This window comes from Pteronotus mesoamericanus, unplaced genomic scaffold (assembly GCF_021234165.1).
Source record: "Pteronotus mesoamericanus isolate MK-2021 breed Mesoamerican mustached bat unplaced genomic scaffold, CSHL_Meso_final contig_220, whole genome shotgun sequence".
NCBI classification, from domain to species: Eukaryota; Metazoa; Chordata; class Mammalia; order Chiroptera; family Mormoopidae; genus Pteronotus; species Pteronotus mesoamericanus.
Window position 1 is genome coordinate 2623232 of NW_026555091.1, and position 27997 is coordinate 2651228.

The 27997-nt window shown below is 46.9% G+C and overlaps 1 protein-coding gene across 2 annotated transcripts in view; it reads left to right on the top strand.

Moving 5' to 3' along the window:
* Positions 1–3920: 3920 nt before the first annotated feature.
* The window catches only part of NPSR1 (neuropeptide S receptor 1), a 98925-nt gene continuing 74848 nt past the window's right edge, over positions 3921–27997 (top strand). For both annotated transcript variants that reach the window (XM_054571266.1, XM_054571267.1), the window contains exons 1-2: positions 3921–4064; positions 21235–21367. In XM_054571266.1, coding sequence (XP_054427241.1) covers positions 3921–4064; positions 21235–21367 — 277 coding nt within the window. The remainder of the gene's footprint in view (positions 4065–21234; positions 21368–27997) is intronic.

Genomic DNA, 27997 nt, shown 5'->3' on the forward strand with positions numbered 1-27997 from the left:
CAGTGGCTCAAACTGGGTCTTGAGAAAGGAGAGCGCAGCAATGACGCGGGGCTGGCGCTGGGTCGCAGGTGTGCCAGGAGCAGCTCCAGGTGTGCCGGGCTGGCAAACCGGACAAGGAGGACAGGACAGGACGGCGGCCCCAGCATGGAGACTGCAGGCTGGGCGTGGGGGCCTGGAGAAGGCTGCACTCCTAGGACAGGGTTTCTCGTCCCTGAGCTCGCATTGGAATCACCTGGGGAGCTTCAAAAATCCGCGGCTCCAGGCTGCTTCCAGAATAATCTAATGAGAACTTTGGGCGGTGAGCCCCAGGCATCAGTGTTCTTTCAGAGCACCGCAGGTTTTTCCAGTGTGCAGACAGGAGGGGGAACCCCTGTCTCGGTGAGCGGGGAACATGCAACATGCAGACTTTGTCAACATGTCACACAGTTTCATCAGAAATGTAGAGATGTGAGACCTTGAACTGACCAAATATAGCAAGTGCAAAGCAGGAGAAGAAAAGCAAAATCTGAACGAATTATAGTAAAAGTCAAGCCCATCACAGTCATTACTGACCTAAGCGTTTTTAAGCTTTTATTTTACATGAGTGAAATCAATCACCGCACATTCTTGGGTGTCTAACCCTTCTGTGATTCAAAATGTATGACTTACCAGATTTCTGCATGTTGTTACCTGTAATGGTAGATCATGCATTCTCAGCAGTGTATGTTTTGCATCATATGACTGTATCACAATTTCTTTATCCATTTCACTGTTAATGAGCACGTAGGTAGTTACCAACGAGGGGGGCGATTACAAACAGAAGTGCTCGGCTTGTCTTTACATATATGCAAATATTCTGAGCAGAGAAACTGCTGGGTCACAGAATATGCATATGTTCAGCTTTAGGTAATACTGCCAAGAAGTCTTCCAAAGTATTTGTACCAATTACCATCACTGCAGTAGTGTATGGCCGTCCTTCCTCCTGGGATCCGTCAATACCTCGTTCATTTTTGTGGAATCTCTAGGGATGAATTCAGGTAGGGAACTTGATGCCCTGTGTATTGGTTGGGGTTTTCCAGAGAAACAGAACCACTAGGATGGATGGATCGATGGGTGGATGGATAGATAGGTACTAGAAATTGGCTCACGTAACTATAGAGGCAGATAAGTCCCAAGATCCTTAGTCAGCAAGCTGGAAAACCAAGGAAACTCTTGTGTCGTTCCAGTCCAAACGCTGTCAGGCTTGAGAGCCCCCGCAAAGAGCTAAGAGATCAAAGTCCCAGCTCAAAGTAGTCAGCAGGATGAGTGGCCTCCTCTTTGCAGGAGGATCAGCTTTTGTCTTCTATTCAGAGCTTCAATGATTGGATGAACATCACCCACAATAGGCAGGCCAATCTGCTTTACTCAGTCTACTGATTCAAAAGATAATCTCATCCGAAAATGGCCTCATGCAGGGACTGTTTGAAGGAGGGTGAAGGGATTAGTCAGAGAACAAAAGCGAAGGTCCCACAGAAATGGACAACAGTGTATAGATTAACTATGGAGGTGGGGGCAGGTTGGGTAGAGGGAGTAAAGGGGGAAAAAATTGGGACAACTATAAACAGCCTAAACAATAATAATAATAATGATAATAATAAAATCATCCTCATGGACACACAAGAATAATGCTTGAGAAAGTGTCTGCACAATGTGCTGTCCAGTCAAGTTGACACATAAAATTGACCGCCGCACCATGTTAAAGTTTGTCATTTTGCCTACGACCCTTTTAAGTGCTGTGTAGTACTCCACTGTGAATATTATTTGCTGCAGACCATTCCTTCTCACACTATTTCATCGTGTGACTCCTTGGAAATGTATTACTCAGTCTACTCTCGATGGGTATGTGGGCCATTTCCCGGTGGGAGCATCTTGTTGATATTGTCACCATAAATATTTTAGTTGCTTCGGTTTCGTCTCTAGAACAATGTTGCAAAAGCAACTTTCTGTGTGTCTCCTTATACAAATATATACATAAATGTTTCTCTTGGGCCACAGGTAAAGAAATGACCACCTGGACCATGAATGGAGAGAAAACAGCACATCCAGAAAGTTCTCTCTACACCTATTCCCCATCCATGGCTTTACCATTTTCCCTCTCTCCACCTCACCACAATATGACCTAACCACCACCTGCTCTCTCCCAGAAATTACTCACAGATTTTGTTTTATAAACTTGTACTGAAGTAAAATATATCTACAAAAAAGAAACAAACGCTTGCATGTTGAGCGTGTAGTGCAATGCACTACATTATCCTAAATTGAACATACATAAGTAACCCAGACAAAGAGATGGGAAATTACCACCATTGGGAAATGGAATGATGCGTCACAAGACAGGTAATTTTATCTCTACCAACCCTGCCAAGCTGCTCTGCGGGGTGACCACGTGACCTAACTCTCACACCGGAAGTGGAAAACTGCACCCATTTATTGCCATCCTTGTCAAGGCTTGGGGTGGCCACACCCTAGTTTTACTACACTGATAGGTAGAAATTCTGTCCTGTTGTTTTAACTTGCTTTTCTTTATCCTTAAAAAAAATGTTATGGAGCACTTTTCATGGTCATTTGCCAGTGGGAATATTTTTTGCTCATTTTACTGTAGAGTTGTCCTGTTTTGACCCTTTCTCTAAGAGCCTACAGCTCCCATGGTTTCCTGGACAGCTTCCTCCTGTTTGCTGCCACTTCATTATAGACATTATCTTCTCCTCTCTCACACACTGGTGCTTCCTGGGCTTCATGGATTATGCTAAAGCTTCCCCGGGAAACTTCATGACAGCTAGTCTTTTATGATCATCACTACACCTGCTACCTGTTAGACCAGGTGTCATTAACCGGGGGCTGTGCATACTCGGCTTCACAGAGCGTTTTCAGTGTAAGTGGCCAGTGCCGTGCTCGGTGGCCATGCAGGCAGCTGCGTGCCCACTGTTTAACACCCGCCTGCCACTCAGGTTGACTTCACGCCGACAGAGGCATTTGGGATTTCGTGCAACTCGGTGCACATCCCAGGAAAAGCACCACGGTCTAGGACTTTCTGAAGACGTGGGGTATCATCTCATTTCCATCACCAGCTCTGGGACGAGTCACGCCACCTCCAGGAGCCAGACTTCTCTGGTGTAAAAGGAGACCGCACAGACGCCCTGCCCGCCTACGTCCCGGAGAGGTTTTAGATATCAAATGAAGGACCACGCGGCTGCCCAGAGTGCTCCCCAGGGCACAAACCCCATCAGGACAAGGGGTCGTGGCTTATTAACCAACAGACCCCACACTTTTCAGAGAGCCGCCCTGTGCAAACCTATGGCGGAATCCCGGGTATGAAATACAAATGTGCTGTTTGCCCACGTGTGCTGAAATAACGTGCAGGCTACTAAGTAAATAGGTGGGTGAGGATTTTATCAAGTCAGGAGGCACCCTCAGCGGAAACAAACGCATGATTATGATTGGATTTCAGATGTGCAAGCCTGACCTGAATTAATCAACCTGCTGATTAGCCCAAATTCCTATATTGCTGGAACTGTAGCGCAAAGAGGTGTGGGAGGGGTCCACTGGGGAAGGAAAAGCACATCTGGGCAGGGAGGCCTGTCCGGAGAGCCCCGTGCATGGCGGCAGGTGGCTCTGACCTGCTCCCGGGGTGAGGCCGGGGCTCTGGGCTGGACTGCGGGGTCTGAGGCTGTGCCTGCACCCGGATCAGAGCTGCTGAGGAGAGAGCAGCACGTGGATCCTGCTGCCACCAGGCAGAGCTCTTCAGTGAGGGGGGTTCGGGGGGGCTCGGTGCCTCTGTGCAGCCGAGCAGCAGCCAGAAACCTCGGGAGGCAGAGGCGGTGCGGCTGCTGCCCGGCTCTCGGGAAGAGCCGGACTCTTCTTGGCAGCACGCGCGGACAGCCAGGCTCAACCCCACCCAAGCCATGCCGGACAACCTCACCGAGGGCAGCCCCGAGGCCAACGGGACCGGGCAGGCGCTGGGTTCTCCTGCAGCCACCTGCCGCCCCACAACTTTCACGGAAGTGGTAGCAGAAGAGGAGTGGGGCTCCTTCTACTCCTCCTTCAAGGTAAGCGTCCCGCCAGCCACTGCCAACGCAGACCTTCGACAATGGGGCAGGGGCAACGGAAGAGGCCCCTTTAAAGTATAAATAGCCAGTGTTGTAAATAGTGCCAGGTTATTTTCCTTACTTAAAAGAATGAATAATAACCAAACCAATAAGCTAGAGCAACAAGTTCTGCAGAGCAGGGAAGGACCTGTATGGTAGTTTGCTGTGGATACAGGTATTCTTCCTGCTGCTGCTGAACTGTGTGAATAGGCATGGATGATTTTTACAATTTTTTCTCTTTTCCTTAGGTGAAAGTTTGTTTATTAATCCTATAGTTGTACTTGAAATGTCTGTCTTGTATGGGTTATTGTTGTGAGGTTTTGCTAGGAATAGGAGAGGGGCAATAATCTTACCCCCCGCCCCCAGGACAGGAAATGCCGGGAGACACATAGTCCCGGGATTATTGATTCTTTGGACTGGGCATCAATAAGGAATAGATTCTTGGGCTGTAGCCGGTGGTGTGGCTGTTTGCAACAAGTGCCCTGGAACAAATAAAGGAATCAGAGTTCGGTGAGTTTTCAGCCTGAATGGAGGCGGGGGCTGCATGGAGGAAATCTTTCTCATGAAGCTAATGCTGTTGTTCCTTTTTCTGCAACCAGACAGTGGTCAGGGCCAAACCGGGCACCTGGAAAACAACAGCCCCCTGCTCCCTGCATCGGGATGCGTGGGGCCTCAGGTTGCTTCGCACGCTGCCCATTGGCAGCCTCGGTCATTGCAATAATTCTCAGGTTTCAGGCTGCTCCTTTATACCCAAAAGGAAAATACTCCAAGAAGAATTCTAGCAGTTTTTTTTTTTTAACAACCCTCTTGGTGTTCTGGAAATGACTTGGTTTTTACCCAAGGTGCAGTAGAATTGCTGTAACATCCACCTCTCTACTGGAGCTTTGATTCCGTGAGAACACTCAGAATAAAACTTTCAGCAGGGGACCGTCCCCAGAGCCCGCCTCCCTGCTCCTCAAGGACCAAGACACGCTGCAGCAAAGCATAGCCCAAATAAGTCACTTAGGCTGGCTGCACAGGACCCTGTCCCTTGGAACCCCCTCCTGAGGCATGCACAGGCGCAGCCCAGCTGTCGGGGGCCACAACAGAAAATGCGCACTGAAATCAGAGTTGGTTGTCATTAACCTGTTGACTGAATACGCCTGTCTCTAAAATCTGCCCACAGACCCAGAGATTCTGCCTTGGAGAGCAGACTGCGCGCTCCCAGAAGCAGCAGGCTGCTCTCAGACACTCTGCCTCCGCAGCCTCTTTGATGCTTACGGAAGGTGACAGCAAACAGGGTGAAGAGAGACTGGTCATTGCAAAGGCAATGACGATCAGCAGTAACGCGGTGGTTCTGAGACAGGCGGTACTCACTCCCTACTGAAACCCCGTTTGTCATTTTTCAAAAATACAGCTCCTGGAGGGATATTTTGAATATTTGGACAAACAAATCCCTCCCCTGCTCTCTACTAGTGTTTGTACTCCATCCTAGCAGCAGCGTCTCTGAGCACTAGCGGGAATCACCTCATCTCACTCATCTCATTCCTATTGGTACGTTGGCAGTCAAACAAGTGGGCCACTTGGCTGAGGAGAGAGGCAGAAAGAGAGCAGGCCAAAAGCTGACAATTTTCCATTTTATTTTCTGAGATGCAAGCCTCAACTGAAAGGAGCAATTTTTAGTTACACAGTAGTCAGAGGTGGTGTTTCTGGAAACCTAGCTTAAATGTCTTAGACCAACTTTTTCCCAGAGCTCCCTTGGGGCGTAAGCAGTTCTGATGCACTGTTCAGACAGAAACAGTTCTGATAAAAATAAAAAATAAAAATAAATAAATAAAAAACCTTGTTCACTGTGATGCTTTAATCCCACAAGCTTCTCAAGAAGAAAGTCAGAACTGGGTTTGTTTGCTACCTTCCAAGCGTGTTTACTATCTTCCAAGCATGTCCTTTTAATCCCTGCTGCCTTTGCCAAAAGCAGTAAAAATATCATAAAAATAAAAATGGAAACAGCAGTAAAAGCAGCAGAACTAATAGCAACAACAATAGCCACACACCTCATTTGCTGTGGGCTTTCTTGGTGACAGGGATCCTTCCAAATGACCTCTGTGAAGTATCTCATTTAATTCTCACAACTTATGGAGTGTCCTTCCATCTGCAATTGCTTTCCATCTTCATCTGTGTTATTCTAAGTTCTACTCACTCTTTAAGTCTCTGTTTGGATTGCTTCCTCCATGAAGTCCCCCTTGACTTATTCCTCCTCTGAGTTCAGTAGCATCATAGAGTGTGCCTCTCCCCTTACCACTTAATCCAACTCTGTCTTCATCTGCTCTTTCAATATGCATAACAGGCATTAGGCATATTGAGTAGATATCAGGTTGAGTAGTTTTTTGGTGGAGCCTATAGGGTTTTCTATATACACTATCATGTCATCTGCAAATAATGACAGTTTTACTTCCTCCTTTCTAATTTGGATGCCTTTTATTTCTTTTTGTGGTCTGATCGCTGTGGCTAGAACTTCCAATACTCTGTTGAATAGAAGTGATGAAAGCAGACACACTTGTCTTGTTCCTGATCTTAGGGGGAAAGATTTTAGTTTTTGCCCATTGAATATGATGTTGGTTTCTCGTATATGACCTTTATTATCTTGAGGTATGTTCCCTCTAGTCCCACTTTGCTGAGTGTTTTTATCATAAATGGGTACTGTATTTTATCAAATGCTTTTTCTGCAATTATAGATATGATCACATGATTTTTGTCTTTCATTTTGTTTCTGTGATGTATCATGTTTATTGATTTGCAAATACTGTACCATCCTTGCATCCCTGGGATGAATCCCACTTGATCATGGTGTATGATCTTTTTAATGTATTGCTGGATGCGGTTTGCCAGTATTTTGTTGAGGATTTTAGCATGAATGTTCATCAGCGATATTGGCCTGTAGTTTTCTCTCTTTGCTGTGCCTTTACCTGGTTTTGGAATTAGGATAATACTGGCCTCATAAAAAGAGTTTGGGAGTCTTCCCTCTTCTTGAATTTTTTTGGAATAGTTTGAGCAGGGTAGGAGTTAGTTCTTCTTTAAATGTTTGGTAAAATTTCCCTGGGAAGCCATCCAGTCCAGGGCTTTTGTGTGCTGGGATTTTTTTTGATTACTGCTTCAATTTCACTAGTTGTTATCGATCTATTCAGGCTCTCTGCTTCTTCTCTATTCAGTTTTGGAAGATTGCATGTTTCTCGAAATTTGTCCATTTCACCCAGGCTGTCCAATTTCTTGGCATATAGTTGTTTGTAGTAATTTCTTACAATCCTTCCTATTTCTGTGGTATCTGTTGTAACTTCTCCTCTTTTATTTCTGATTTTGCTTATTTGGGTCCTTTCTCTTTTTTTCACAATGAGTGTGAAAAAGGCTTCTCAATTTTGTTTATATTTTCAAAGAACTAGCTCCTGGATTTATTGATCCTTTGAATTGTTTTTTCAGTCTCTATGTCATTTAATTCTGCTCTGATCTTGATTATTTCCTTCCTTCTGCTCACTCTGAGCTTTGTTTGTTGTTGTTCTTCTACTTCTTGTAGACGTAGGCTTAGGCTGTTTATTAAGATTTTGAAAGCTGTGCAAGTTAAAGACAAAGATGGAGTAACAGCCCATCCATAATAGCCTTTCACTTTGCTGGCAGTCTTTTCCAAATCTTTGATTCTTAATGATGAGAAAATTAATTCAAAGTAACTGGGAGGGAAACCTCTCTCACTTAGTAAATTGCCGAAGTTATAAAATAATGCAAATGAACTCAGCTTTATAGCTCTTTGGTGAGGGGAGAAACAGGAACCAAGACTGCTAGATATTACCTAATGATGATCTTTTATTGAATCTCCTTCAGTGGCTAGTTACAAATGGTGTGCAATTAGTCTGCTGTTTATATGCAAATGGTGGCTTCTCCATGCCTGAGGGTGACTGGACGGAGTTTGCACCTCTCCCTGGTGGCTCTCCCTGCCTGCCGTCTTACGGTCCCTTTTCCTTCACACGCCCTTCCTCCAATAATGTAACAAAAGCATATTCCAGTTCAACCCTGTTTTCATGCTCTCATGCTGGGTTTTAAGCAAGAGCTAGTTTAAGAAGTACTATTGTGCTTGTTTTCATTATATTTAGGTTGGTAATTTATTTCTAAGAAATTCTCCCTACCGAGTACCAGTGTTTTCACCTTCTGAGGCTGTCATTTCAACCCCTCTCTGCCCACTTGCCTGCTTCCTGGATCCCTCCTCTTAGCTAGTCACACCCCTTTAGGACTTGCTTGTCTCCCTTCCTACCCTGGACCCCAGAACCACGTCGGTGAGGCCCCTCCAGGAACCCAGGAGCCCTCAGTCCCCGTGGCTTCCGGTATATCTCCTGCAAGTTAAACAAGGGGGCGTGGCATTTGCATTATGCATTTTTATCCTCTTCTATTTAGTTCCACTCACTGTGTTCATTTTCCTTTTCCACCCTTGAATCCTGCAGCTGTTTGTGAGGAAATTACTACTCATTTGCTCAGTGAAATAATTAGTGTAGACCTGCTATTTACTGCCACACAGCCCTGACACGCCACTCTGAATCCGCTCCCAAAGGTGAGCGCCACCGTGTCCAATTTCCCTCCATGTCACTGAGAAAGGCACAGATGTTGCTCGGTGGCCCCACAAGGACGCCATACAATTCCCAAGTCATAGACTCCCGTTGTCAGAAAGGAAAACTTTGTCCATTCCATTTCTCCTTGTGTGACTAATGCAGGTGATGGCAGGACACGTGATCTTGGTTCATCAGAGTACATTACCCGGTCATTACAGAGTTTTTCGGCCTGCGAAGGGTCTTCCCCTTGCCCGACTCAGGGCGGGCGTGGAAGCTGTAGGGGGACGTTCCTGCAACAGGCTGCTCCTGTGGGTGGCAGGGATGAGGAAGGGGCCTGCCGCGGAGGGGTGAGCAGAGTGGGGAGGCATCAGCTGAGAGGAGCGTGCTTCCGGCCTGCAGCGGCGGTCACCCTGGCCCCGACCCGCGTGTGGGCCCCGACCGGGTCCCGGTTGAGCTTGCCCTGCCTCCTGCTACAGCGTCCCTTTGTCACACTTCCTTCAGGGACATAGGTGGTCACAGCTCTCTCCTTCCCTCTGCCAATCCTGGCTAAACATCTGTGTTCTTACGGGGAATATAAAGTGTAACTGGCTTCACTCCCAATTCTGGGCATCAGAGAACAAAGTGAGGTTGTCTCTGGTTCTTTCTCTACCCCCCTGGGGAGATGCTCCAACACTCACACCACAATAGCTGGGAAAATCCCTGGGGGAAGCCATTCCTTGGCTTCTATTCAGCAAGCCCTGTCTTATCCTGAGCCCTCACACCTGGAGGCTTTGTCTCTTCCCCTCTCTTTTTGTGCTAACCTGGGGTGGGGGGGGGCGGGGTATAGAGTCCTCTCATCAGTGTCCCGCCCTCCTGGCATCAGTGTGAGGTCGTTGCACCAGCTCACACTCCGCGTTCTTCAGCCTCTCGCTCTGTCCGGAGGAGCCTGACCGCGCTGCTCTTCCAAACCTCTGCTCCGCGACTCCCCGCTCTGCATGCACAGGACACGCAGCCGCTCTCAAGGGAAAAGGTCGTTTCTCTTCACCCTCTGAGAAGCATTTGAAAGCCCGATGTTGACTTCTTACTCTGTGTCTGCATTGATAGAGTGAAGATTTTCCCCCGAGGCCCGATGGCTGCCTGGCTGGCGGAGGTTTTATCAAGGGAGCGGGATAGAGTCCATCCATTAATGCTTCGAAATGTCCCCCTAATGTCCTTGAAATAATGTCCTGTTGATGTGCCGGGTAAGAACGTCCCCAGCCGTGAGTAACTGAATGTGGCTCCTCTGTCAGTCCACCTGGCTACAGAAGACATAGCCTAACCCTCCCCAGGTGTGAAAAATTCTTTGTCATTTTAGTGAGGCGCAGGCTCTAACACCAGACAGCTGGGGGTAAGTCTGTCCCAGTGCCGCCGCCGTCTGGCTCTGTGGCCTTGGCAGTTGGCTGCTGCCTGTGTCTTGGTTTACTCATCCAACAAAGAATGTTAAAAATGGCCTGTTCTTTGGAAGGCTGTCAGGAAGGTGAAGTGACTGAGCGCTTGTGAGTGACGACTTGAAGAACAGCAAGAGGCCTGGAGTAGATTTCAATAAATGTGAGTCATGATATCCCCCGGGACTGGTAGTTTCACTCTTTTCTCGTAGTTGCTTACTGAGAGGTGACAAGCCACCATTATCTGAGAGCCCTAAGGGAGGTCCCCGTGGGTTGGGACTCTCCGGAGTGGCTGCAACACACATTGGGTCCTCAAACAGCAGCGTTGAGTTCAGCTATTTCTTTTCTTTCAATGAGACCATGGGCCATGTAGAATGAGGTATTTAGAGAAGATTCCACTTCTGACTTTATCGTCCTGGTGTCATGTCTGATTTTTATTTAGACAAGCTTAATGGCTGACCGTGTGCAGGGCTATTCACAGAAATGGGAAATTCTGCACTGTCCGGAGAGAGAACGCATGGGCTTCCACGGTGCCCGAAAGGCTTTCTAAATGACAAGAAAGGGAGACCAGCCAAGGCCACCGCGAAGTCATTAAGGAGCAATCGGGGTTCTGTTCTTTCTCACTTAGGCCATATCGGTGGCAGCCTAAGAGTGATGGATCTCTCACTTAGTCTAGTCAGCGCCGGGTAGTCAAGAACACAATTTCATGCGGTGTCATTGGGACCTCCCAACAGCTCGAGGAGGGTTTAAAAGAGCGTTCTTGTTCTCTTTTAACCAGATGTGAATGTGAAGTCTAAGGGAAGTCAAAGGTATGAACTTCTTAAAAAGTAAAACAAAGTAAGAAAAAAGGAAGGAGGAGAGGAAGAGGAGGAGGAAGGAAGAGAGGGAGGGACAGAGGAAGGAAGAAAGGATTTTAAATATGATCTTCTGCTGATTTTAGTCAGGATAGGTTAGGCTCTGCAGCAGTAAAAACCAACCCCTTAATATTAAGAAGAGTCTGTTTGCATCTCTCAGATCAGCTGCAACCTCTGCAAGGTTAATGGTCTAACACATAAAAGGTTTATATTTTTTCCTCATGTCACAGTTGCAAGCAGGTCCCTTGTTCTAGAACAAGTGGTTTCCAAGGGAGATGGCAAATTTCATGCACCATGAAATGACACATGACTTGGACTTCCATTCCACTGGCAAGAATTAATTAGCCGATGGGCATGGGACACACAGCTTCACCAAGTGTCCTTGTGGGCGGAGCATAGTGCGCTGCTTTAACCTGTAGTTTATCTTCACCTTTGGCAGGTAAAACCCAGACTCATCACCTGGCCTGTAGCCTTTCCCAGTCCGACCCGGCCACCCCCCTGCTCCGCCCTTCCCACCCGGTGACACATGGCATGGAACATCTCACCGTATTCCAAGGGAACCTGGTTACCTCTGGCAGAAATGCCTTTCTCATACTTTTTCTTCTGATACCAATTCTAAGCTCGACGCCCCCTTTTGTGAAGCCCTCAGGACTGTTTAGGAGCCCAGCCCCATCACTCTGCCAAGCACTTCGGACCTCTGTGAGACATGATCTGTCTCGACATGCATGTCTCCCTACACACAGAAACACATACCACACCCGGATACAAACACAGACTCACAGACACACACGCACCCTAGATGTCAGTTATTTAGGAGCAGCTCTGAATCCTACCTCCCCCAACACGGTGTCTGACATACAGAGGTCAGATGGCCCATTAATATTTTGTTGAACCAAAGAGCATAGCAAGAAACAACCTACATAACAAATCTATTTGTCAGGTCTCGATAAGGTCATGGCAACAGATTAGAGTGAATGGAGTCTTAATCCTTGTTCTATAAGCCACTGGGTTTAGATTTTAAAGACAGCGTGACTGGGGGCACTCGCTGACACTGCAGGGGGGTGTGGGTAGACAGACCTTCAGATCTAAAGCGAACAGCATCCAAGGTCCGTCTGCTTCCCTTTCCACACTGCCAGCTCTGGTTCCGCATCTGAGGCTTGGAGACCACCCACCTCTGAGCCCCAAGGCACCAGAGAGGTCTTTAGAAGAGCTCATGTTAACAGTCACGCCCCTGCTCTTTGTGTGTGTGTGTGTGTGTGTGTGTGTGTGTGTGCGCGCGCGCGCGCGCGCGTGTGTTACACACTTTCAGCGCCAGAGCAGAATCCAAGAGTTGACTGGGGGTGGCGCGAGGCATGACCCTCCCATTTCATTTCTTTCTCCCCCTTTCCTTTCATTTTTCCTTCTGATTTTTTTTCCCACTCTAACCCCTAGTTGAGATCTTGATATTGATTTCTGGATTAGGCATGCCACCTGGGAATTGTCTCTGCCTTCAAAAACCCATTTTTTCAATCTTGTATCATTTTTCTATTAGGGTTAGGATGGGCTGAACCATGTAGTATGCTTAGGCTTCTATGCCAAGTGGAGAACAGTAGGAAGGTGGGGTCAACAGGGGCAGGTATCAGGCTAGAGGACAAACCTGGCCCAGGGGACCACCCCCGCTGGGGTAACCAGGGCTCCTGAGCACAGGCCCAAGGTGGTATGGCCAACCCCATCCAAAACCAGGAGGCGCAGGTAGGAGTGGTGCTTGAAGTCAGGCAATGAATGGCTGCATCTGTAGACCTCGGCTAAGTTCTCCTGGAGCGATGAGAGGCGGGGTGACTAGTGTCCCAGCCAAGGCAGCAGAGGCTTACAAGACTATAAGACTCACATAGCACATAGGGTGCCTGGGAACACAGGCAAAGGAATGAGAGGACAAATAGAAACCAGGACAGATGGCCAACTCTGTGAATTGAGTGCACACTAACTCATTAGCCTCCTAAACTGCTGACCAACCACCCAACTTAGATGCATAGAAAACGAAGCCAGTAAGTAGCAATTTAGGACATTCTGTCTAGAATCCTCATTCTGAGGAGCCGCTGCCGTCCCCCTTCCCCTGCCTGTCCCCCAGCAGGATGACCAGAGTCCTGCCCCGGCCTCACATCTGCTCTGCTCTCCCATGCGCTAGCTCCCCGGATTTCTTTGGAACCTCCTGGCTGGACTGGAAATTACAGATCCAAAGTATCAGGGTCTGAGCTGAGAAGAGCCCAGGTGAGGGACAGTTTTTTCAGTCACTTTCTTCTGTTCATTAGCACCTCCAGAGAGGAAAATAAAATCCTGCAGGCTTATTTTATAATTACATGGATCATCAGGGAGAATAGTTTCTTGATATTTTTATTATACAGTAATTACCTTGATTTCTACTACCTTGTAGAGATTTGAACCTAATTTGAACCAAATGTTAGTTTTCTATGTTTGAAGGGCCTAGAACTCAAATAGCAATTTAAATGTTAACCTCAGTTCTTGATATACAGCACATGCTCTGTTCATTCAACAAATTATTACCTGGATCCGGAGTCCCGCAGCTTTCAGATGATTTCCTGCCTCTCTGGTCTGGTGTAGTAGAAGAATGCAGATGGAGTCCCAGAATTTATTTGCCTCAAAGCTTCTGATACATCCTGTCCATGATTAACCGGGAGGTCCTCTTATGATCTAAGAACAAATTGCAGAAGGGGACTCACGTTAAAATGAACCCGGGACACTGGCATTTCTGTTTCAGGTGAAATCTGAGGATTCACTGGCAACCAGAAAGCTAATTCAGATGGTTATACAAACGGACTCCCATGCACCCAACTCTGGTTGAAAGGAGACAGCCGTTAGGCGGTGGGAAATGAACGTTGCTAATTGAACATGAACTGCCCCCCATGGCTATAATGATGAAGTACTCCAGACTGGAGACTTTTAACCCTTTCTGGTCAGACTAGAAGGAGCTGATGTAGTTATTTAATGTGTCCCAGAGGTAACACCAGCTAATAAATGTCAGGCAGCGAATGGCTCCCCTGTTCAGCCCCCTGTTCAGCCCGAGTTTGAAGGAGGTAAAGCTGTTGGACTCTGTCACCTGTGATGATGGGCAGAGGCCATTCTGGCAAAGAAGACAATTGGAGAAAATTCTAGACGAGGAAGAATCTTTTCTCTTGGTAGCAGGGTCTTCTGCCTCAGAACAAAGACCCAGGGTGGACCTTGCCCCATTTTTGAAATAGTTGACTTTCAGGACACTGGTCCAATTTTCAATTTATTTACAAATCTTTCTCTGCTCTGTGAGCACATCTAAGGTTCAGGGAGGGCCCCGCCTGTCCTCCGCCTTCACGCATACTTTTGCCAGCTACCCCGCTTCTTTGCTTGGCTACTTCTCCTCACTTTTCAGACTCAACTCACCTGTTGATTTCTCCAGGATATATGTTTTGACCTGTCATAGACAGCCTCTTCTCAAGTTCTCCACTATAGTAGGTCACACTGAAATTTTCCTCTCATAGTCTGCGGGTCAAGGCATACAGGATGGGGCAAAAGTAGGTCTACAATTATAATACAAATAAATAATATGATAATTAATAAATAATAATACAAGAATAAACTGTTTAATGTACTCACAACTGTAGACCTACTTTCGCCCACCCATATGCCTTCGCCGTCAGACGATGAGCTCCCGTCTTAGCCTTCCTTCCATCCCTCAGGTATTTTGAACTTTGCTACTGGAATCTCAATAAACATTTGTTGCACTTAATTACACAGAGTGGAAGCCAGTGTAATCATGTTCACCACGACATGGCTTCCAGAAGGGCTTTCTCACTCTGGCCCAGGTGTATTTCTGCACCACATGCATATGCCGAGGCTCTCGCCTCTGGATAAAGGCCTCCCCCTTGAATGCACCACATGCGAGTTCACAGAATGACTTAGTCTGCAACTATTTGGAACCATCTTGGTCCATAGCCCTGCCATCGACCTTGACAGGCCCAGGCTGTGACAATAACTCCCATCCCATTCATGTTCCCTGTTCTTTGCATGGGACTCCCCGGTCAGCTTGTCCCACCAGGCCCTAGTCAGAGGGTGCAGCCTGCATTCCTGCTCTGCATGCCTGTAATGAGATGAAAAGCTTTACAAAAATATACAACTTGAATCAACATCCCCACTTATCTGTTGCTTTATATCATTTATTTCTTTGGAATAGGAATTAATTAAAATGTCTTTTTATATATATTTTTTGCAGTTGAGTATTAGAAATGAAGACTACCCTGGGTAACTCAAGAGAGAATTCCCATAGCTCTAGGCAAAGCAGTTAGGAAATATAAATGCAGATGCTAGAGAGTGTGATGATAATAATTCAACTGTCCTTGCAAGGGTGTCTCCCAGCGGGGTTCCTGGAAGGGTGGTGACAATTCAAATCTAAATGGGCATCATCGAGAGGAGGAGGTTGCAGGGAAGAAGCCAAGGTGAGCCCTCCTGAGCCAGCCAAACCCTCCCCTAGGCCTCCGGCTTGACTCTTCCTGGTTGGGGACCACCTGGCAGTGCCTTCTGAAGCAGCAGGTGGGGCAAAACACAAGGAAAAGTTGGGACCAACTCCTGAATTAGTGGTTCCCAACTGTTCAGACATGGTTACATCCCTGGGGTCTCCGAGCCTCTGACTGTACCTCATTCCCCACATCTAACTAGGGAACACAGAGCTTTGCGGTCTGATCCTACCTGTCTCGCTTTAAATCGTGTGCTCCCTGTGTTACATGGCGATTCATCACCAGTGGAGTTAGACGATTTCAGATCTTTGTTCTTGATATTCCCAAAGTAATGAGGCTGTGAGCAGCCTCAGAGGCGGGGTGCTGAGAATAAGAGGCGGCGCCCAGGTCTCGGTGACAAGACAAAGCAGCTTCCTTGCCTGATTGCTGGGGACGGAGGCTGAATTATAACCTTCCTGAGCCTTCATTTCCTCTCTTGGGGAGGAAGATATATGTGGTTTTTTCTGTGTTGGAGATATTCACCCTCGACATCACAGGAATAACAATAATCATAAAAGGAACCACGAAAATGTAAGGGGTACAGACAGCTCTGTGATCCCTGGGCCAGATGGCGTAGCTACATCTTGTGTGACATTTAGGATGACTATTGCGTGGAAGCCAGAGACGGCTTCAGCGTCCATCCATTCCAGCACACACTGACCTTTTGCTCAGCCTGGGGGACACTGTCACAAAGCCGACCCATCTCCAGAAACCCAGCTTCGGACAAGTTTTGAGTCAGAAGGGAAAGGAAGACCTGATTCTCACTTGAAAATGGGAAGTAAATGAGGCAACTTCAGCACTGCCAGCCCAAAATTACAGCAGAAAACCACTGCAGGAAGCAGGGCATGCACTTTCCAGTTGAGCAAAACCACATTCAAACCTCAACCGCATCACTTTAGAACCAGGTATACCAGGTTACTTCTTTGAGCTCCATTTCTTCCCTGTAAGGTTGAGGACGGGGACATCTCATCCATCAGATGGTGAAGATGAAGTGAGCAGTAAGTAAAGCGTCTCAGACAATGTGCAGCTCATGACAATCATTCAACAACAAACATTTATTGATCGTCTACAACACAGTGCAAACTAAGAGCCAGATTAATGGAGTCGCTCAACTAACATTAGTTCCCATTCACCACACAACTGACAGAGATCCTTTAGACATCTTTTCTTGCAGTTTCCAGGACTCGGCTGGGAAAGAGGGTCATCAGTCCTTGGGTTTGGGGGAATCATGTCTTCCACTTGAGACCAGCCTGACCCATCCAGTTCCAACTAGAGTAACCCAAATAAATACCCTGTCATTCCTGAGATGATTCCCATTTCAAATAACCTTTGTGAGGGCACTTCTGTGTACCCATGCTCTCCCATCAACCATACCACCACTTCACAGGTATTTATTAAGCACCTCCCACAGGGAAGGCAGAACGCCCCCCTGGGATGGTGGCCAGACCTGACACCTGCCCTCCTGGGCACCCTTTTGGCCAGGAAACATATCGCTTGGAGGCAAACGCCAGGTATCAGGCCTGTGAAGGCACCAGCATCCCTTGGAGTCTAAATCCCATGCTGGAACTCCGTGGTCTGAAGAGTGCTGACATCACTGCATGACGTCAGCAACTTGAGGCTGAGAAGAAATTAGCCATGAAACCACACCATGTAAATGTCATTAGTCACTGAAAAATTCCAAATTTCACTTGTTCGACTCAGTAGTGAGCATCTGGCTGGATTATTTCCTCACGTGACCACTAGGGAGCATTTAATCCCCAACGAGGTTCTGAATGTGGTTTTGGGCAACCCTAGTACCTGGAGAGAGTGCCTGGTGGGCTCAGGTGACATTCCAATGGACAAATAGGATGAACAGGGTCAATTTGAGCGTCATTCCTAAAAGGTCGTGAGCTCTTTATAAACCACTCCTCGAGCCTCTCTGCAGCCCATGAAACTGAGGGCGGTGATAAGCCACCGTTCCCTGGATGGGCGCTGTGCTTCAGGCACTGAACAACGAGCCTTCATTGTTGTCGTGGTCTATGCCCATCACAAGCATCCTGAGGCATATTTTATTTTTATCTTCCTTTTATAAATGAGAAAATGGGCTCAGAGAGCTTATCACTTACCGATGTTTCACAGACCTAGCAAGTAGCAAGGGACCTGACCCCAAGTGGGGCTGGTGACAAAGCCTCCCCACTTTTATGCCAAACAGCACATGTGACTGTCATGCTCAAATGCCTCTGACCCTGTTTCCTCAGTTCCCATAATTTTCCAAATCCTTGTATTGCCCTGGGCTTGTGTGTGTGTGTGGTATGTGCACATGTGCATGCGTAAGAATGCCATGAATAAATGAAAAACAGTCACAACTAAGTGTTCTCATATGTCATGACCCTTCTTGATGAAGTAGGGTGTAAACTTGGCTGAGTATAATTTATACACACTCCATGGTCTGTTCTCCCTTGTAGTGCCAACATCTTAATGCCGTAGACAATTAATTGATGTTGAATGAATTAATTAACAAATAAATAAACGTAGCTCTTAGGAAGGCTCCAGAAAGCAAGAGTGGTGGATTTCTTCCATCTGGAAATTTCCTGAAGACTATGGGGTCAAGCGAGATTATCTTCCAACAGAAAACTCCAGAATAGACAGAAAAGGAGGATCTTCTGCATGCTGACCCTTTTGTTCCTCCTTCCTCTAAGGCCGAAAACGTTCCACAGAGGTTGACTTCTTCCTGGACAAGGATGGAAATCCACCCCTCCCCCACCCCATCCAGGCTGAGAAAATCTGCAGATGTGATACGGTGTTCTATAATTTGAAAAAATAATAATAATTTAAGCATCGAGATGCTTCTTCCCATGAAACAGGTTCACTAAAAGAAACAGGAGTCTTGGCAAATCTGTTATTTGCATTTTCCGCAGGACCTTGCATGCCCATACCTGCCACACTATCAGCTCCTTCCTCTCGTCCTGAACCAAAGACACCCCCAGGACACCATCTGCTCCCCTGAGCGCCCGCTGTATCAGAACTATCGTGCAGATAGAGATGCCACCTCCTGCCCTGGCCCTTAACGCTGGCGCCTGTCAACATCTCACTGGCAGTGAGACCTCTGCTGACAGGGACTTCCACGCCACCTAGTTTCGTACATTGGTTCCCAAGTTGCTCTTCAGTTTTAAAAGGTAGCTCGTCCAAGTTCAAAACACTGATGTATTCATATCCTGCCACCAGCGACGGAGTGGGGACGCTCAGTCTGGTGCATCAAACGTGTCCCCTGCAGTACCTGCTGCTGGCAGCACCCCTGTCCCACAATGACGCCTTGTCTCAAAGGAGACAGTCCTCTCCCCAAACTCCACCCCTCGCTCCAGTGAGAGCAGCCCTTTCCCTCAGACTTAGCTCCCCTCCTGCGGCTTTCTCGGAGCCACCCAGATCTAGACAGCCAGAGAAACCAACCAGCCACAGATTGGCATCCCCCGGTCAGAAAAGGGCCCGAGACAAAGTACGTGGCCTGGCCCTGAGCACAGGCTCTGCCCCCCCAGCGGGAGATGACACACGCAGGCTGGGCAGCAGGCGCCTGCCCCCTGTGCCCTTCTGAGGAGTAGAGGTCGTCACCTGCGGTGCTCCCGCTCCAGGTGTGCGCTCTCCTCCCCCAGCAGCTCCACAGTGCCACCCCCCCCCCGCCCGACTCTACCATCCTGCAGCTCCCGGGCCTTGATTGCACGCGACCTCAGGAACCCATCTGCAAATCTGAGCTGGGGAACACATACATGCAGGGAAACCAGCTGCCAGCTCCAGGCCTGAATCCTGGGAGACAGGAGGGCTGGGGAGCACCTCGAGCGCCGGCCCCCAGCTCCGGAATGCGGCACAGCAGGCCTGGGTTTCCACCTTGCCATCCAAGGCCCCGCGTCGTGTTCCCCTCGGGGAGAATTCGAGAGTGCTGGCGAGGAGAATCTGAGCTGGCCCAGCACGCACATTGTCTCCCTTCCCCCTCACCAACCCCAGCCCACCTGCTTCCCTACGTCTTCCACATAGTATTTTGTTTCTGTAACTTTAATCCATTTCTTTTCCTTGAAATCTTTTACTTCCTTGCATGAAAGCATCATAAGCATCACCCTTCATTTAGCCATCCTTCTGCCTGACTGAAAAAAGCAAGTTGCACAATGTGTAGAGTAAATACCAAAACGATATCCACACACACACAAATACGTGTGCACCGTGTGTGCTTATAAAGTGCTTTTCAAAGGATTGGGAGAAAACGTAGTTGAATTAAAATGATATTTCTCTTCTGGGAGAGGGGAATGGATCAAGATGGAAAGTGATGGCCAAAGGGGATTTGAGCTTTAGCTGAATTGTCGTGGTTTTTAAAGAAAAATTTATTCGTGTGCTATTGCTTAAGTTAAAATTAATTCAATATAAGAAAACGCACTGCCGCGATGGCTCGCTTGCTCAGGGAGTGTATCATCAGGGTTCCCCAGAGAGGGCGAGAGAGGCTTGTTCTAAGGTATTTGCTCGCAGGATTGTGGGGCAGGCAAGGCTGTTTAGAGCCGCAGGCTGGAATCCCAGGCATGACTTCTGTGTTTCTCAAGGAACTCCTGAAGAAAAACTCCTTCGTGTCCGGGATACCTCAGCTGTTGCTCCCTAGACTTTCAGCCCTTTGGATGAAGCCGACCCATGCAATGGAGGGTAATCGGCTTTATTCAAAGGCAGGTGATTGTCAAGGTGCTTCACGGCTCAACACCTCCGTGGCTCGACACCATCACAGCAACTTCTGCTGGTGCTTGACTGCACAGCTGGGTACCACGGCCTGGCCAAGCGGACACGCGGCCTTTTACCATGACAAGGGGCTCACCTTCTTACCTCCTGCGGACAGGGTTAGCACTCAGACCTGTCTTACACGCAGTGCGTTCCTGCTGGGACTCTGCTCAGGCCGGCTGGGCTTCTGTCTCTGGGCTTTTGGTTTTGAACTTGCCTCTGCATCCTCATCCACAGCCCAGCCCTGCGTCCAGCCCACCCCCGATGGCCAGAGCCTCTGCTTATTCTGAGCTATGGGCTGTACACAGGGGAAGAGCTCCATTTGAAGGGATCGCGGAAAACTGCTTATGAAGGACTTGGCATTTTAAATGAGTAGGATTCTTGCCCCTCCACCCCGTTTTTTAATTACACATTATTCAGTAGAACTTTAATATTGCCATATTATAAAATTCTGTCAAAGGAAAAGAGTAAGATAAGCCATAATTATACTACCCTAAAATAACCATGACTAACATTTTAGCATACTTCAGTCTTTCTCCTACATGTACAATTTTGCAGTTGTAATCATACCCTATGTATAATTTTATCATGTTTTTCCACTTATCATTATGAGCATTTTTAATGTTGCTACATAATCTTCATGGCTGCCATGGTTAATAGCTACATAATTTTTCACTGAATCGAAGTGCTTGATTTACATAACTATCCTGTTATCTTTAAACAGTTTCCAATTCTTCTAACAAAAAATATGCCCATCCTTGCAATTGTAGTGTTCTTTGTCATGCCTTGAAATCTTTCAAGTAGATGTAAAATTGCTTGGCCAAAGAATATATATATTTTTTGGTATCTTGACACATATTTCCAAATAGGTTTTTGTGAAAGATTGCATCAATTTCCACTGTTATCAGTGTACATAAGGACCACGGGTTCTTGGTCTCCCGAGGGTAGAGTTTTAACAGGGGAACATGAGACCTGAAGAAAGACATTCTAGCGCCGAAGCCTGAGCCTTGCATTCTGCTAATTCCTCACAGGGCTCTGGTTCATTTGCTTGTTTTCCACAGACTGAGCAGTTGATAACTCTGTGGATCCTCTTTGTGTTCATCATTGTTGGAAACTCCATTGTGCTGTTCTCCACGTGGAGGAGGAAGAGGAAGTCAAGAATGACCTTCTTTGTGACTCAACTGGCCATCACAGGTAAGGAACTGTGCGGGTGGGAGAGGAATAAGCTGGGTGCACAATTCCTAAAGCTTCTCATTTTCAAATAGTTCACCGATAGAAATTGTAGACTATCTGTCCAAAAGGCACGGGCAAATTTGGGAGTAATTCCTATAGGGATATAAAACCCAAATTTGAAGGTTTCTTCCAGCAAATTTAACACATTATAAAATTATAAAAATAATTCACTATAGAACAGAGTTGAAAATACCATTGTCAGTGCTAGCAGAGGGCTCTAGAAGGTTCCACTCTCCCTATACACAGCAGCCTCCATAGTACACTAAGGTAATATTATCATATCATACCATATTGTAAACTTAAAGAAGAGATCCTCAAAAATAGACCAGAATTATCTCTACTTGATAATAAATGTGAAGTCTCAAGTACTTTGCAGATTTACGTCCATGGGCATTGCTTTTGAAATGTAAGTGGCACTCAGCACCACTGCTGGGCATGGTATAAGGACATAAGATAATATCAGGATCGGATGCTTAAGTGTGGCTTTGGGGAATTTCCAGCAGAGCTGAGTGTGAATGCATCACACCTGGAGGGGCAATGGTGTAACATTCTCGGGTTAAAAAAAATGATGTGTGAAAAAAACACACCCACAGAGATAGGTGGAGTTCAGCTGGGTAGGAAACCGTAACCAAGGAGAGAGTCCAGTTCCACAGGCCAGAGAAGGGAATGGGCAGGTGGGACTTCCAGGGGGTCCAGCCCAAGACAGGCTTGTGTCCTGAGCTCTCGGAACAAGGTGGCGGTCATGTGAGTTTAATTCGAATCAGGCTGTAAGGCAAATGCAAAAAATAATAATAATAAAATTAGGTAAGTGTTAAGTGCTAACCAGAAGCAATGGTAAATGAGGGTCAGAAAGGGCTGTTCGGTGCGTTGTAACTGTCATGGCAGTGGTAACTTTCAGAGAATGTAGTCTCGAGCCACATTATATGAAAAATGCAACACTGTCACGTGCGAGAGCACCATCGCCATGCATTGTTGGTAATCTGAACATCTCCCCTCTCTAACAGAGAGTAGCACCCCTTCTGCCTGTGCTGGGCTGCAGCGACCAGGGTGGAAAGCAAGGGCACTGTTTACAAGCATGACAGCAAGGAGCCTGAGTCAGAGGCAGGACTCCTGATGGGAGAAACTCCGTCAATCTTTCCTCCACAGAGGAGCCCCTTTTCTCTCCTAGGGTTTTAAGAGTAAAGGGTAATGCTCTGACCAGTGTGGCTCAGTTGGTTGGGCATCATCCCACAAAGAGAAAGGTCCTGGGTTCGATTCCCAGTCAGGGCACATGCCTGAGTTGCATGTTCGGTCCCCAGTCGGCGTGCATACAAGAGGCAACTGACCAATGTTTCTCTCTCACATCAACATGTCTCTCCCTCTCTTTCTTCCTCCCTTCCTCTCCCTCTCTCTCTCAAAATAAATAAATAAAATATTTAAAAGAGAAAGAGAGAAAAGGGTAATTAGCAATATCCAGCAAACACTGAGCTGCAAAATCCCTGGATGAAAATGTAATAACTTACTTTCATTTTATTTCTTCGATTACCATGTTGACCTGACATTCTTCAGAGTTATGTGTTATTTTAAAGGGTAACAACTTAGGAGTGGCAAAGATATCAGCATGGAATTTAAGCGTTGTCAAAATTAATAAGTGAATAATTGAAATTTCACCATCTGTTGTCAAAGAGAATAGTTGTGTGTTCTATTCAAACCTATGGTCTACTGTATGAACTTGGGCTTACTGTCCCATGAATGTTCTGGCAGGGGTGTCCAACCTTTGGCATCTCTGGGCCACACTGGAAGAAGAAAAGTTGTCTTGGGCCACACAGTAAAGACACAAACACTAATGAAAACTGATGAGCAAAAAGGAAGGTTTTAGGTAAATTTACAATTTTGTGTTGGGCTGCATTCATAGCCATCCTGGGCCGCATGCAGCCCACGGGGGCTGCGGGTCAGACACCCGAGAGTCTGGCTTTTATAAATTTGTTAATTTCCTCTTGGAAAAACTCAAGGGGTCAGATCAGGAGCATTTCAAGTGAAGAATTCTTGCAGAGGTAAGCTTTGCCAAGGGCCCAAGATTGAGCCATCTTCTTATTTAAGGTAGTAACGTTTCCTCCAATTACATTTCCCCATGGCCTCAGATCTTTTATTAAGTAAGGGAGTAGAGAATAACATCTGAATCTTCAGTAAGTCTATAAAGGTTACTCAGGCATCACCGAAGGATACTATTCTTTGAGATTTATATAAATTTGATTTGAGTTCCCTATTCCATGTTGATGTTTTCCCCAAGACTCTTCACATTTTCTGAACAAATAGTCATACTCATCATTCGTGGTTCTTATTTCCTCGCTCCACTGAGCTCTTGCTCTCTCTCAGGGGCCTCTTGCCTTCTCTAGTTAGTTTGGTTCTGGTTTTGGTTTTATTCCATGCTGGCCCTAACGAGGCACTCAGCTTCCTTTTCCTTAAAATTGCCCACAGATACCTGACTTTCTGTGTTTCAAAGACTTTACCAAATGTTTCAAGCAACAAAAGGAGATTGCACTACAGAAAAGCAAATATCTTAAAATTAAATATTATATATTTTCACAACCATGAGCTAGCACCAGAAACCTCTCGATTTGCCTTGTTCCAGCCTTGTGACCTGACTTCCCTTTTCTACCTTCTCTCTCCTGTAAGTGTCTCTTCATCTTATGACAAGTTTTGTCTTCGCGTTCGCTTTGGAGGGCACTAATGAAGACAGGAGGGCTTCTAGAGCCAACAACGGCCTGCAGTGTAGCTCCACGGGTTTGTTCCCTTTGCGCTAATTTACCAAATTATAGACTTGGGATTTGTGCCCTTTGTGTAGTTGCTTTCGATACAAGTTTATTTATAAAACGTATCACCTCAATATAGAGAAGAGGTTGCAATCTCAAATGCCTCCTCCTTTAGCTTTGCCTTCTGACATTTTCCTGGTTCTTTGTTTGTGGCCTTTTTCCAAGTCTGCCTCAGGGCCTGCACGCTCCCTCTGCTGTTTATGCTCCTTGTGCTTTGCTTCTTGCTGCCCCGACTTCCTGCAGAGCTGGCATGTGGCTGTGGTGCTGGCTCTGCTTCCAGGGGCTGAGCTCGCTCCACAGCCCAGGAGGCTGTGACCTCTGCCCGGACCAGCACGGGGCTGCCTGGGCTCTGGCTCGCGCGTGGCCTGCCGGGCCGACGGCTGCTGTGTCCAGTCTCTTCTGTTCTGTCTCTCGCTTCATCGTTCAGTTCCCCGGATATTTTTCTGAATTTCCTCTTCTTTTACAGATACTTTACTTTCATTGTCACCTTTTTTATACTCTTGTTCAAAAGCAGCTTCATCAGTTTCTCTAGTTAAGTGGGAGGAAAGTCAAGAGGAGTGTTCACCGGAGTGAGGCTGGATAGCCTAACCCTAACCCTCCGTGTAAGCCCTGACCCTAACCCTAACCTCCTCCCATCACGAACTTCTAACCTGCCCCTGACATCTCAACGCCACCTTCCACAGGTGAGTAGAGCTTCTCAGGCAGAGAGGTGAAGAGCTCACCACTGACTATGGTTTAGACAACTCACTTGTTTTGACAAAGTTTCAAAATTCATTCTCTTTTAAAAAGTTGCAACGTTAGGACTTTCTTCACCGGTTCCTTTTCTTGTGATTTTTTAATGGGGAGACCCATAGATGCCTCAGGAATAATAACAATGAAAATAAAAACATAAAGGAAATTTTTTTTTAATGCTATGAAATCCACGCCAGGTAACCTGAGGTCTTTCGTGATCTGCAGGGGACCACTTAGATGAAGGAGAAAAGTCAAGTCGGCACATACTTGTAGCTGCTCATCTCTAAAATTCTGCCACCAGAAGAGCATAGATTGGGCTTCTCTACACGAGGGATAAAACACAGACAAGACCCAGGCCCTGAGAGGGCGATATTAGAACAGAGGCTGCCGGCTTAAACTCGACATGACTGAGCTGTTCTCACATGAAGACGCTGTTATTATTGGCGTGTCCCTGCTAGGCAATACAGTTGCATAAAGATGACTATAATTTTATAGGTACTTTTCTCTTGGCATCAGGAAGGGGATGTCTTAGTCCACCATTAAAACGCCATAGATTGGGCGGCTTAAATAACAGACGTTGACTTGCTCGCAGCTCTGGAGACCGGAAGTCCGAGGTCAGGGATCAGCATGGTGAGGCTCCGGGAAACAGCCCTCACCCTGGCCTGCAGAGCGTTGCCTTCTTGTTACGTCCTCTCCCGGCCTTTCTGCTGTGCCTGAACACGGGGAGGGAAAGCAAGCAAGCCCTCTGGTGTCTCTTCTAATAAGGACACTAATCCTACCAGATCAGGGTTCTGTCCTCGGGGCCTCGTTCACAGGAGTTACTTCTGAAAAGGCCTTATCTTCAAAAACAGTTAGGTTGGGCTTCAAAACATGGATTTTGGAGGAATGGAAACATTCAGTCCACAACGAAGGAAAAGAACTAAGCGCATCCGAAGATCACAACTGATTCAGAGGAGCGGACACAGTGCGCGGAGATGGAGGTCCTAGATGAAAGGTAGCTGCAAGAAATGAGCAGAAGCAGTAGCTGGGAGCACCACACGCCTTGCTGAGATGGGCAGCCTTTACCTTGAGCACATGCTGTGTCTTACTAGCTTGATTAAGGCCACCATCACCTTTTATGTGGAGCCTCAAGATATAGAAAGTGAGAAAACAGATGCTTAATCTATGACCAGGTTTTGTGGGCCATATGGGAACACATTACAGCAAGGAAATTCACTCATCAAGTGGGTTGGACCACAGTGATGATGGCTAAAGAAAGAAAGGAAACCAGCACAGGTCAGAAAAATACTGAGGCAGTGGAGGGTCAAGGAGTGAGAGGTCTCCACAGCGTCTTCCAATGGGCATAGGGAGAGCACCCGAACAAAAGAGCTGGCAGGAGGTGGGGATGAGTTCAAGGAGCAGGATACTCATCACCCAGATGGTGTAGCTCAGTGTGTCCCTCATGCTGGGAGCTACGGTGAGGTGGCAGGGAAAGTCATTAGCAAACAGGGCTGCAAGATTAGAAGCTAAACTTTATTAAATACTGGCCATGTACAAGCCTCTGTGTTAAGTGTTTTATGTGAACCGTCTCATTTAATGCTCACAATAGTCCAACGACCTAACCCTGCCATGGAAATTGAGGCTCAGAGAGAGTCCCACCTCGTCCTGGATCGTGCAGTGAGGAGTGGACCAGAGTCAAACCCGCGCAGCCTTTCTTCCAACCTCGAGCTTCTGATAACTGTAGGAGACACTCCCCCAAGGGCCAATGCACGAGGTGGGGGATCCCTAGGCACACGTCAGGACAATAGAAACCTGGCCAGATGGAGCAAAATTGAGATTCTGGTGCCAACATATTTAATAGATGAATCAGAGTGACTAGCTAGAGGCTAAAAGTGACTAGAGGTACAACATAAGATCCATATACAAACCTCGAAGGATATTTGAAAGTGCTAGGATGCACTTAACCGTGCCTGCAGCTGACCAGTTGCCTGGATTTCTAGCCCATGCTGTGAGCACCCAGTCGGCCTTACTAGGGGACAATTATCTCAGCAGGACAGGACACTCCAAAGTGCTCCTGCCCCATCCCAGTGCTTGGCAAACCTGTTGATATTACCTGAAATGTCTGTCCCCGGAGAACCTCTTCTTTGATGCCTGTTACAGTGAAACTACTCTGAAAACATGCCTCACGTTGTACTTTGTCCCTCACCTCCCTGCGTGAATGAACTTCTGAGAACTCTTAGGAAGAGAAGGGTACTGGGGGTGGCAGCTGGCATGGGTGGACAAGTGGCCAATGTCACTGAAGGCAAAGTTCACCCATTTCAAACTCTTCCACTTCAGATCCTTCGGGGAAGCATTGGGAGTCTACATAAAAGCAACCAAAATGGAATGGTTCCCAATTTTGGAAAGGGCCACATCTGGCATCATTTTTAGTTTTCCCTTTTAATCAATACTCCAAATAGAGTCTGGACTTCCCAAAGTATCTATTCTTCTATCAACTACTATATGAAATCACTCTTTAAAATATAGCTGACCCTTGAACAACTTGGGGGTTAGGGGCACCCATCTGAGCAGTTGAAAATTCGTGTATAACTTAAGTAGGACCTCTCTATATGCAGATTCCCAACCATGAATTGAAAATAGTGCACAACTTCGAGAAACATCTTTGAATGTACATTTTGCTTTTCCAGTGTTTCAAGTTTTCATACTTGGCTTTGAATCTCAGCAATTCTACTTCCTAGCTCTGTGGCTTTGGAAAAGTGACAAGTTCTCCAAATATCAGTTTCCTAATCTAAAAAGTGGAGATACTTCTCACAGTAGTGGAGAGGATTAAATGAGGTTACATCTATGGAGTGCCTAGTACAGAGTGAGGTGCAGGGGCGTTGTGTAATAAATGCTGTCTGTTGATGCTACCACTGCTGTGCACTGTTTTACTCATTGAAATGAAATGGATGGAATGATTAATTTAAAATCCTTTGGGCCCAAATTTTCCAAAAGGCTTGAAGTTCATTGCCATGTTCAACTCGTTTGCTCTTTTCTTCAGGACAATGGACTTTCTCGGGTGTCTTTGGCTCTCAAGTGTTGCTTTGAA